The sequence below is a fragment of the Brachionichthys hirsutus genome, chromosome 5 (genome assembly GCF_040956055.1).
Source record: "Brachionichthys hirsutus isolate HB-005 chromosome 5, CSIRO-AGI_Bhir_v1, whole genome shotgun sequence".
In the NCBI taxonomy this organism is placed as follows: Eukaryota; Metazoa; Chordata; class Actinopteri; order Lophiiformes; family Brachionichthyidae; genus Brachionichthys; species Brachionichthys hirsutus.
Window position 1 is genome coordinate 9,360,335 of NC_090901.1, and position 12,264 is coordinate 9,372,598.

General features: G+C 44.3%; 1 protein-coding gene across 1 annotated transcript; it reads right to left on the reverse strand.

The window, feature by feature from the left end:
* Positions 1 to 1,433: 1,433 nt before the first annotated feature.
* cnot4a (CCR4-NOT transcription complex, subunit 4a) lies at positions 1,434 to 11,599 on the reverse strand. Its single transcript, XM_068739213.1, has 14 exons — positions 11,532 to 11,599; positions 9,833 to 10,055; positions 9,365 to 9,562; positions 9,121 to 9,207; positions 8,666 to 8,767; positions 8,383 to 8,508; positions 7,600 to 7,724; positions 6,832 to 7,038; positions 6,683 to 6,740; positions 6,349 to 6,604; positions 5,388 to 5,870; positions 4,972 to 5,205; positions 3,462 to 3,464; positions 1,434 to 3,294 (listed from the first exon to the last, which is right to left on the reverse strand). The coding sequence occupies exons 2-14, from the start codon at positions 10,004 to 10,006 to the stop codon at positions 2,966 to 2,968; spliced, it is 2,382 nt and encodes a 793-aa protein (XP_068595314.1). The 5' UTR covers positions 10,007 to 10,055; positions 11,532 to 11,599; the 3' UTR covers positions 1,434 to 2,965.
* Between the last annotated feature and the right edge of the window lie 665 nt (positions 11,600 to 12,264).

Sequence of the window (12,264 nt, forward strand, 5' to 3'; positions counted from 1 at the left end):
CTGAACATCCCACCATTGTTTAAAACTCTTTGCACTTATTTGCACTATTTTATACTCCAATGAGCCCAATATCTGAGGCCAAAAACAGAATAATAAGCAAGTATATGTTGATTCATCTCTGAGTTACATCCAATATCTTTTGCTCCATCATTCGACTCCTGTCCTTCCCTTCCCATTAGGTTATCAGCATGAAAAAACAGTTTCAGCTAAGCAAGCAAATCAATAAACTAATAATTTGTTTCAGGCAATATTGTCTGTCGCAGAGCACTTAGTAATCAGGAGAATTCTGCGCCAGTGTTTTCTCAAAAGCCCTGAACACGAGTGATTCTATTTGCCCGCAGAGAGCAAACAGATGCTATTCTGGAGTATGACAGGTTTGCGTCATCAATAAGATAGCCCCGTTATGTTTCGGTGCTGCGTCTGCACGAGTGCGTGCTGGTTCAGGAACTCTGCACAGCTTGCTCCCCTTCTGTGGCTCTGCTGACTTCTTGGTACGGAAATCACAAAATCTGCTGCCTGCTTGTTTTCCACACACACTCACCTTTCCGCTTCTGGTGCCTCCTCAGCACCTGGGGACAGATGCCGAGGGAGGAAGGGGGTCGGTTTCATCCAGGTGCCCGTTTACAACAGGCACACAAAAGTCAGTAAGGTAACAGGTAACACGTCCCGCCATTCATTAAAGAAAGGGGGCAAACATTTGTTTAGAATTCTCTGCTAAAAAATGTAATTTGCTCCTTTTATTTTTTTGTAATTGACTTACGGTCAACACAACTTTAAGCCTCACATTTGAGCATGTGTAATTCTAAAGTATGAATAATAAATGGTTTATAACAAGTAATGTATTTGGTCCAACGCTATAACTCACTGTTGGCATAAAACACAGCGCTAATCTGTCATAAACAGTAAATCTGTTGCCATGGTTATTTTTCCCAGCATATATATGTGACCCCACATCATTGTACTTTGGCAGTGCATTGACTGACGTCCCATTCAAAGGGGACCTGGTTCAGATGTCCAACTAACAGAAATACCTAACATACTGTGTGATTATCCCCCCTGTCGGATGTCCTGCAGGACAGAACGGGTCTCTGCTGCATCGCCACCGAGGGCTGCACCGTCCTCTGCTTCCAGCATAAATGCACCTCATTATTCTGTACAATAGAGTCGCATCCAGTCACTAACACAATATTAAATCAGAAAATGTGTATTATTACCTTTACCTTTAGTGTTTTACTGGAGTTTAAGTGCAGCACTTCAAGGACGTTGATCTGCCCCCTAGTGAAAGACACCGGGATGACGGTTGTGATTCTAGTGACCTTCAGTGCACACATATCGCTGCTCGCCAGTACTTCAAAGTTGAAATATTACTGTATTTATCTTTGAATCAGTGTTGAGAACACAACAGCAGACAAACACAAGCTCTGAATATTCAGTTTTATTTAAGGTTCATTATTCCAGACCTGCAGCGAACAGATCACTTCCTTTAAGCGCCTTAAATGTATTAATTTTCTTTCTTTGCAACGTCACGTTAAAACCAATTGTATGACTCGTGTTGGTATCTCCTGGATGAGTTTGTTCATTTGTGTGAATACTGTTAAATAGGGAACAGCAGGAGAGGCGGGGGGTGGAGCTGAGATGGGGATAAAGAGAGAGAGAGAGAGAGAGAGAATACAGATCGGAATTAAGACTTCAAAAAGAAAAAGGCGGTGGTCGCACAGGTCAAACTCAAATCCCTAAGGATGAGGGCTCCTCAACCAGAACTACAGTACTTTTTGTCTTGCAGCACCTCCCTTTGTGATGAATACGCACACACAATATTGCATATTGTTCAGCAATCACTGATGCAAGTCTAGCGTTCCCATCATGCGAGCTCCTTTTTCCACATCCGTCCATTGTAAGGCCTCGTTTACGCCCTCTCGGGTGGAACAAATGGACCATTTCGGTCCTGTTGCTACCCTCGCTTCACTCGTCCATCCTAGTCATCTGCATCTACTTTGTGGCTGTCCATGTTAGGGCTAGCTACTGCCGGTACCACACAGTGGCACTGTGAGTAAAGAGTCTAACCCTAGTACTCTCCCAAAGCCCTGCCTCCCCACGTTTAGGTAGTGCTCTATTCTCTGATACAGAGGTTCAGCAGTACTTTCCCTCCAGTGGGATGGGACAAGCGGGATCCCTCCACTAAAGGGGAATATGGGCCATCTGTGTCCCGATCCAACAGGGAGCCCATGCATAGCCGGTCGGTGCCCTCAGCTCCACCGCGTTTTATGCATTCACTCCCTACTAGACAAATCTCAGCTTTATTTTTTAACATTTTTAAAAACCACTCTCTGGGGGTGAAGAAAAAAGAAAAAGCCAAGTGCCAACCCCTTCACTCTCTCTCTCTCTCTCTCTGCACCGTATTCTCAACCGGTCTGTAAGGGCCAACCGTTTCACAGTCTCCTGCTAAAGTGGGGAGGATGAGGGTCTTTGGGGAAAAGCTTCAAGAGCAGATTCACAGCTTTCCTTCATACCAAGAAAACTTACTCGACTTCGACTTTCAGAAATGCAAATGTTCTTCATGCTTAATCATTAGTTATTTAAAAAAAAAAAAAAAAAGAAAGACCTCACCTTCTACTAATTTGTTTCTTCACCAGTTTGTGGCGTTAACCCTCTCGTCATCACTGGGAATGAGCTACAAGTTTAATCCCGTGTTACGCCCAGAACTAGACGCAAGGAGCGGTGACGGTGGCAGACGAAGAGATATCGATGACTTGTGTGCCACAAACGAAAAATAAAAACAGAACAGCCTAAAGGGAAGGAGGATGAGAAAAGAAGAAAGCATGTTTTTACTTTGTTAATTATTTTTCATACTCTGCAGATTGCCGTGAATTGCTTTGGGGGGGGGGGGGGGGGGGAGTTACAGGACGAGTGGGTATAAAGTGGTATTCGGGGGGGGGAATGGATGGGCGTCTGCTGTCATCAGTCTTCAGTGGCGGTCCACAGTAGCACTCTGTAGCAGCTCTGTGTTAGGCTGTCCCGGGGGTCTGAAGGCGGCCTGGAAGCCGGGGGGAGGGGAGTGGAACTGGCTGGCGGGGTTGGCTGTGGGAGGGGGCAGGTAAGGAGCCCAGCCGCCCGCGGCTCTGTGGTGGAGGGGAAGGTGGGCGTCCAGGAGGCCGGTGTGGAGGGGCTGGGGAGTGGGCGCCGCTGAGCCTGCCGGGCCGTCCATCTCTGTGAGCGCATGTAGGGACTTGAGCCAGTGTGGAGGGTTGTCATCATGAAGACAGTCTAAACTGTTCCCTGCTGAGGCTGGGATGCCTGAGGAAAGCAGAGAGGGGGGGGGGGGGGGGCACACACAATAGATCCAGTGAGCAATGGGAACACAACAAAATACAAGGCGCAGGCAAACACACTGCAGTAAATACAAATATTTTTTTAAATGATTTTGCCTCAATTCATTGACACAAAACAAAAAAATACCGTACTCCCTTCTTCAAAGCAACTTTTACAGGCAGAAAGACAATATAAAGTTTTTTGTTCTAGTTTTCGAACTGAAAACACAGGAGGGGGGAATTACCTCCCCCCTCGGAACAAATCCAGTATCGTCTGATTATCTGCCCTGTTTAACGCAAAACGCTATTAAACACTGAATGGAATAATAAATGACCAACTGTTCAACATTTGATAGTTTGTGCTTCTCCAGTGAGAGATTTAGTCCGATCAACAGCCAAAATGAAGTCAAAATTAAACAATTTAGAAAAGATTTTGTCCAACTGGTGGACCTTTTTCCATATACATTACATTTTCATAACCCAGGTCTCTGAAAGAGAGACTTCGGGTCTAATTCAAGTTACAAAAACTTTACCTAGAAAAACACTCAGAAAGGAGCTCATTCCCCTCCTAATTGGATTTACACCGTCCACATGGTGACGTGCACCATCATCAAAAGGTTCTAAATTGTTCCTGGTATCTTTATACACCAACCACAAAAAGTAAACGTAATTAAATACATAAATAAATGACTAAAACTATGAATGGAAAGAAAAATGCAAAGTAGCAGACAGATCAGTTAGCAATCTTTAATAAGAATAACAGTGTTAAAATCGACCTGTTAGCGAGAGGACAGGCAGGCCGTGAAGCGATCCAACATCCTAGAGCCGCGGCCCCCTGCCTTCTATTCTTGTCAACATAATCCCATGGCGTTTCATTTTCCTCTCCACTCATTAAGTTTCTGGATAGAGGGTGCTTTCCGATATCTCAAAATAATTCCAGCGGCTGAGTGAGCAACTTCGGAATTCCTTTTTTGTCTCCCAAAAGGCAGAAACGTGGAGACAGTGGCAAGGATAGTCCTAGTTCCTACCCATGCCAACATGAGTTTAGCATAGAGCGTTCCCCGTATATGATGTAGGAATGTGCACACCTCTTTCTTGCATTTCCAAACATGTGTCGGCATTTATTAGTCCTGCTCCGAATAGCCGACACGGTGTCCTATGAAACCGGCGCAGAATTTTATACCCTACTGTCCTCAATATATTTACCATTAGCAGGTATAATCTGTCTCCATGCGTCTCTGGACAGTCAAGGTCTCTCTGCCAAATTATTACAAGAGCTGCAGGTTAAACAGATTGAGTTAGGATAGAATGCTGATTGTTTAAGGGTGAGTGAGCCTTGAACTCTGGGATTATTGGTTTCAATGGGCTGAAACGTCATTAAGCAGCGTCTAATCTGCAGATATTCCCAACATGTGCTGAAGATTTTAACCAGATCCGTGCAGAACATTTTGAGTTATCTTGCTAACAGACGGATGGACAGACAGACAAACGCACGCCGTTTACATAACCGTCGCCTCGCCTCACGTAATTAGCAGTATTCAGTACCAGCTACCATTTTTACTTTAGAAACAGCTTAAATGATTGGCTGCATGTTAAATTAATCTGTCGTTGAGTGTCTGCCACTCGCCACAGGAAGTGCTTGATAAAGTGACGAACTCTCTACCTGTGATGATAGCAGGGTCCATCCAGCTGGCTGTGCCGTCCCAGCTCAAGCTGTGTGAGAGACCTACTGGCCCCGCCGGCCCGCCAATGTGGTTAACACTGTTGGAGGATGAGGAGGAGGAGGAGGAAGAGGAGTTTGGGAGGCCCCCGAAGTTGATATTGATGTTGGGCAAGAGCGCTCTGAGGCCGTCCTGCCACTCTTTCACATTTAAGCCGTCTATAGAGCCGCTGTTCTCTGCAGGACAGGATCACAGACTTGTGGTTAGCTGCAGCGCTGCGTCCAAAGGAAGCATCACAATTGCCAGTGGGCGGGTTACATAATGCCGAGCTATCAAACGCCGCCATCATCTAGCACGTGTGAAGTATGTTTTGATATGGGCGCAGCCAAGGTGCCTCAGTGACAGAGGTGCGGGTTACCTGAAATGGGTATCCCTCCTAGCCCCGTGTTGTGTCGAGAGGGCAGATTCAGGTCCAAGAAATGACTGTGTGAGGCAGCGCTGGCTGAGTGGTTCAAGTGCGTGAGGTTATTTCGTGTGGGGACGCCCATCCAAGGATGTCTGGTGGCTTGCTGCTGCTGACCGGCCTGACTGTTCTGACTGCTGGGGAAACTGAAGGAGCTGTAGATGGCTCTGTGGTGGACTTGGGGGAGACGTGGCAGGCCGCTGGGGAAGTGGTGTGAGGAGTTGGGGTTGGGGGGCAGCATGCTGCCCCCGTGGCCGAAAGGCCCCGGAGACAACGGGCTCTGGTCCTGCACCGACAGCTCCTTCTCTATCAGGTCGGCCAGAGCCTTGCGGGTAACGTCGAAAGGATCGAAGCCGAGATCGTCGTCCTGTTGTTTGCTGGATGAGCCGAAGCCGAAGGCGGCTTGCCAGTCTGTGGAAGAGGACACCGGTATCGTGTCTTAAAAAGGAAAGGGGGAAAAGTTAAACCAAATGCTACGCATGAGAACGTCCGGTCAAATAGCCACAGGACCTCTGACTGGCTAATGACAAAAGGCCTTTAGAGCCCCCAGGGTGGCGCCTCTATTAACTACTATGTCATTACTTTGTACATTTCTCAAGGTTTTATCTTTCCCTTCTCGTGACTTCATTTCTATTCTGAATCTTTCTAAGATGAAGGCTGCAGCTGAGAAGTAGCTTAAAGCCTAAAGCTTAACACGACAGTCAACACTGCAGGGATAAGAGATTTAGATTCTATGACTTGTCATTTTATACAAGAAAATATTTATTGAACTAGAGTGGATGAGGTCCCAACAAGAAGGGAGCTACTTACGTACAGCGCCAGCTCCAGCGTTACAATAACTGGTTAGAATATAAGCCGCTGCAGGTTCATGCGTTGTTTGAAAGCACAAATATAAGAAACACTAAATATCGTGTACCTGATGTGAAGAGGCTCTGTGGTTCAGGGGTCATAGGCCAGTCAGAACTGCCCCGGGGGGAGCTGGGGAAGGGGGGCAGTCCGGTGGGGAGGGGGTTTGGATGTCTGAAATTACTGTTGTCTGAAAAGAGTGACTGGGACTCCGCCGCCGCACCCTCGAAAGGCGAACGGGCCGTGAGGTCCGACACGCTGATGGGCACCACCAGGCTGGGCTTGGTTAAACCCGGGGGAGGAGAGGGGGAGTCACTGGCGGGCATCTGGAAGGAGAGGAGAGCGAATTGAGACAGGCGCTACATTTATAAGCGTCGTAGCACAAAACAACTTCAAGGTCTCACCTGTTGTAAAGTTTCACCGTTCACCATTCCGATCGACTCGGGAGGTTTATCACTGGGACTGCAGACAGAGAAGAGACAGGAATAGACACATGGAGCGAAGATGCACGGAAGAGTCCTTGTTGAGTTTCCAGAAGGACAGCTAAGATTACCTGTTACTGTCGCAATTAGAGGAGAAGGGAGATAGGGCAGTGCACTGGCCAGAACACAGCTCTGTTTCTAGCCCATCTGCAGCGATAGCTTCCTGATCTAGATAGTCCAGTAAAGGGGGAGACCTGCGGTCTTCTGAAAGCCCGTTGGCCAGTTTGCCATGTCCTGACAGTGTCGGCCACCCATCTTTACCGTTGCTACTGTTGGTTCTGTCAAAAGCAGGAAGAGAAAGGAATAAACATTAAACTTAGCACAATTCTCAATTTAGATTTTAAAGTAAGTAAAAGGAGCAACGACTACTACTACTACTACTACTACTACTACTGTACTTTCAGCTTGTCCTGTGAGGGGTCGCCACAGCAAATCAATGTTCTCCACTTCACCCTGTCCCTTGCATCGTCCTCCCTCACTACATCCATGTATCTTCTCCTGGGTCGACCTCTAGCCCTGTTCCCTGGCAGTTCCATCCTCAGCATCCTTCTACCGATATAGTCCCCGTCTCTCCTCTGGACATGTCCAAACCATCAAAGTCTGTCCTCTCTGACCTTGTCTCCAAAACGTCTAATCTTCACTGTCCCTCTTATTGTCTCATTTCTAATTTGATCCAACCTGGTCACTCCCGAGGAGAACCTCAGCATCTTCATCTCCTCCACGTCTAGCTCCACCTCCTGTCTTTTTCCTCAGAGCCACTGTCTCTAAGCCGTCCATCATGGCTGGCCTCACCACTGTCTTGTAGACCAAAACGAAGGAAAAAGAAAATAGCAACGCACCTCTGTGCGGAGTTGGTTTTACTTTTTGACTTCTCTGTTCCACATCCTGGAGGTTGTAGAAAGCTAGGGTTAATTTTATAGAGGTCTTGGAGGAGTTTCTGCTCATACTCTTGATGTTTCCCCGCCTAAAAAAACAAGACAAAAATGAAACAACACAAGTCAAATTGAGGGATGCACCAACACCAGTATAGGGAATCCATCTGAGAGTGCCGAAGCTTCTCATCGGTTGAACTGTGCAGTGAATTGATGAGGATGTTTCTCAAAGAATTGTTCTCCACAGGAAAGACGTCTGGGTCCACAAACATGCTGGGGAATAGCTTTAATGAAATGCTTCAGACGTGAGGCATTCTGAAAAGTTTAGTTCACTTTGCGTTCCGTAATACTGATAAAAAGCAAACAAAATGTCAAAGCCCTAAGAGATGCTGGACACCCTAGCGTGTCGTGTATGGCAGGGGTCCCCAACCACCGATCTGCGGCAGGAAAAGGGTCTGGGATCGCTGGTGTATTTGTTCAGAACCTCCAGCTGGTTGTTTACAAGAAGCTTTGGATTCAGAGAAATGTTACACATGGCCTAGTTGCTCAGAAAAGTACAAGTTGATGGAAAAAAGTTGCAATTTTATTATCAAGTACTCATATTGGTACTCTGTATCGTCAAGTACTTGTACATGGTCTGACAGGAAGCAGTATGACATCATTATGAGTCAAATTCTCATTTTTGTAAATGCAAAAGACAGTTACGGTCGAATCAGAGTCATATTTCACAGAGAGACAGAAACACCGTACCTGCATCTCCTCCTTAGTAAAGCTAGCCGCTTCGTCTCCCAGCTCGTGTAGATACATACAGTCAGGTTTGGGACACTGCATACTCTTGAGGAAATAACTGCAGTATTTCGTTGTGCCTAAAGAAGCCTAGAACAGAGAAAGAAAAACAAGATCTGAAAAAAAAAATGACTCAAGATTTCTTTTTTTTTTTTTAAGAATTTTTAGATGCTAAAAGAAAATATAATAAAGTTATTACAGCTTTAATGCAATAAGTCATGCGCGCCACCACTGGCTATGTTCCCACCTTCAGTGTTCTGCCATCAACTACCACATTGTTGACACACTGTATTGCTCTGAGGGCGTCTTCTGAGCGGATATAAGTGACGTAAGCACTAGCACTCGGCCCCTGGTGGGAAAAAAAGAAAGAAAAACAGTAAACACACAAGTCAAACAGAGCCTCTTGTGCTGTTTAATTATGGTTACCGTCTTTATACGACAGCAATAACTAATTATTTCCATTACAGATAACTCATTTTGAATCTGTTTTCATTGTAATTTTCATCTGTCAATCATGATAATTTGAGTTTGCGAAACATTAAGTTAGTTTACGGATTTGAACAATATTTCCAAGCAAGTCTTCAGAAATCATAGATTTGTATCATCGTAAACATCACAAGGTTCTACACGTTTCCTTTGTAAAATAAATTGTTCTTCGACTGTTAATGTCAAACGTCCTGTCATTCTGGTGTAACCTCTCACCTGTGAACCTGCGTAAGATGTGCTATTGTTGATGACAACTTTATGGATTTTCCCAAACCTCCCAAAATATTCTGGTCGTTTTAGGACCTGTGGGCATAGTGCAATAAAGAAATCACAACATTTTGCGTCGTCTGTGAGCCTCTTTCACACACAATCTTTAAACTTGCAATTTCATTAAAATACAAATGAAAGTAATCACAGCAAAATGTTCTCTGCAGGTAGTAGGATAAGGTACTGGACTCACCTCCGGGTCAGCAAGCCGCTGTGAGAGCCCAACCACGAACACCAGGTTTCTCTGGACCACTCTGACGCTGGCCAGGTGCTTGCGGTTTTCTGTCACCTTCTGCTTCTTCTCGTTCTGTTTCTGCTTCTTCTCGTTCTTTATCCTTTGAATCTCTTCCTGTGAAAGAGGCTTGTATACAGCTGGGTCCTCTGGATATGGCTAAACAAAAAAAACACAGGCGTAGTTACAAGCTGAGATACCTAAAACATCTGGTTCACATCATAGGACATTGGGTATCTAAGGCCTTCGGGTGCTAACAGGTAGGTAAACAGCTCAGGTTATAAACTGAAAGGTTTAACCAACAAAGCCATTTTATAATTGGAAAACAAAAAGGTTATCCTCCACTTAAATTATCATTCTGATACTTCAACGTCATCATATCCTTTTCCCCCAAACAAATCCAAACGATGCTAATCTCATCTTCCTCACCTTTCGGCATGCAGGACAGAGGCCATTCTCGTCTGTGCGAATGCGGTGCCAACAGAAGCGGCAGATCTGATAGCCGCAGGTGCAGGGAAAAAAGTTGACGTCATCAATTTCCAGCGGCTCCATGCACAGAGGGCACTCCATGGGGTCGTCCTTCATTTCAGGGCTGTGGGACATCCTATGGCGCAGCGAGGGTGAATGTTGAAACTGGTCACAGAGAACAGGGCTACAAAAACAAACAACGGCTTAGTATTTAAGCTACATCATTAAGTGAATGAAGATAACAATCTTTATAAATCATTTCCACAAATTACACTTGGCAGGACGGTACAGTGTCTGTAAGAGAGTACATGATCTCCAAGGTCACAGTATCAGACTACGCACACGCCACAATGTATTTATACAATACATGTATTTGACCTATTTACCAGCAAAAGAAACATCACACTCAGCTGTCAGTTTTCTGGTTTAACTATTTAAGCAACTACAATCTGAATCAATGCCACCAATTATCTTGCAAGTTAATGTATTTGCATGCAAATGTTCACTGGTTTCGACCCAATTAGATGTGAATATTTTGGTGGTTTTCATAGTGCTTTCTTCTTATCTTGGGAGTTAACAACTGGTTGTACAGATCAAGAATTTTTAGGAAGTCACCTTGGGCTCTAGGAAAGTTTTAATGGGTTGCAATACCCAAAAGTAACAAAGTTATTAAGCGTCTTTCAGTATGATTAGTTTTTAAATTGACACAACATGACAGGAATTTCTCCCGTCTGCCTCTCAAAAACACAGTGTGACTATTTCAGAGACAACAACCCAGGTAGTCAATCACGTTCAAAAGGATGAATGAAGATGCTGTGCCATCTCTCAGTATTAAACAGCGTCATGATGGACGGTAAAGGAAAACACATCAAGCTTGTATCTAGAAATGCTGTTCAACGTGACAACAATGCTGCTAACAAACCAAATCAATGACAAACCAAAGATTGGTAAACCCTGAAAGTTGAAATAAACGATAACAGAGAAACAGCAACATTTCTCACAGTAGCATTTGCTAATGCATGACCACGGTGCGGAGGCTAGCGGTATTCCCATTTCTTTTGCAGCTATCAGCTGATTATATTTGCATGTGAAGACACAACACATAGTTAGCGAGGCTAGTAGGTTTAGCTGCTGTGGCTCCTGGATCGTACATTATGACAGATGCTGTTGACTATCGTCAAGCTAAGCTAATCTTAGCCGCGAACTGTGAAAAAAGGCCGGTCCAACAAATGAGCAAATGGGAACTACTGCAATTTGAATCACAACACTAAAACATTAAGACATTTAAATGAACTAGATAATGACATTAGTTGCTAAAAACGCACAGCAAAACGCCATGCTTCGGTATTTATGTTAATTGACAGCTTGCTTTTTTGCTAACCGCTAGCATCGGCATAGTTAGCTTGCTACATTATCGTCGAAACGTACGGGGTTTTGGAGCAAAGCTTACAAAGCGGCCTACACAAGCTAATACTGAACTGGACGCGAGTTTTTGGCACAACAAACAACTGACAATGTTCTCACGACATCATGATTACCTTGATATTGTCCTAAAAAAAACTTGTATCTGTTCTACAGACAGAACTATCCTTTATTCGTTGAAGGAAAATCAAAGCTGACTAGCCCAGCAAGCAACCAGGCTATCGCTAGCGTTACTTACCCTGTCCGTATTTAGCTAAGGATTCCACTCCAAGGGAGTCACACCAAATTGGGCGGGGACTGTGAGCCAATATATTTGAAATGCCAAAATATCTATAATCGGTCATATATGATAACCGTAGAAGTGTTGTTCTGCTGTTATTAAAAGGCTGTTATAATGTTATGCCCCTTTCTTTTCTTGGAAATGTAGAGACAATTTACGCTCTAACCACCATCTTAGCTAGCATTAAAGTAGGGAGGAGGGAATGGGACAAGTGTTCAGAGTCGCTGAGTGTGCGCAGATGCACATATGCATTATGGGAAAGGGAGTTTTATAATTTTGTTAGGCGACATAGAAAAATATTATTATGGTATAGCAATTTTTCTGTTTGCTTAGAGTTCACTAGAAGTGTTCTGTTAGTACAGTACATGCCTTATTTCTATTGTGACTGAGAAAATAGTGTTACTCCACTTTACTGCTTTGTGCATGTTTTAATTTGTAAATTGCTTTTACATACAGCATATAAGAAAAGGTTATTAAATAGGTACATTGACCAGTCGCTGCAACAATACAATGAGAGTTACATATTAAACCCAAAGTAATTGTCCTACGCACTCTGAGAAGCGGACATATATCACAATGAGCATTTCTTTGAATTTTCATTGTGTTTTTACTTGGCCAAATATTTATTTATTAAGTTGATAGATTTTTTTGTAATGGAGTATTTCACCTAAAAAAAGGAGCATTTCCTCAA

Excerpts from the sequence above, each read along its gene's own strand:
- cnot4a (XM_068739213.1), bottom strand. The coding sequence starts at position 10,006 with ATGTCCCACAGCCCTGAAATGAAGGACGACCCCATGGAGTGCCCTCTG. Across the intron at positions 7,039-7,599 it reads AAAACCAACTCCGCACAGAG|AACCAACAGTAGCAACGGTA; the intron begins GTGCGTTGCTAT and ends TGCTTTTGACAG. Across the intron at positions 5,206-5,387 it reads AGGAGGGATACCCATTTCAG|AGAACAGCGGCTCTATAGAC; the intron begins GTAACCCGCACC and ends CCTGTCCTGCAG.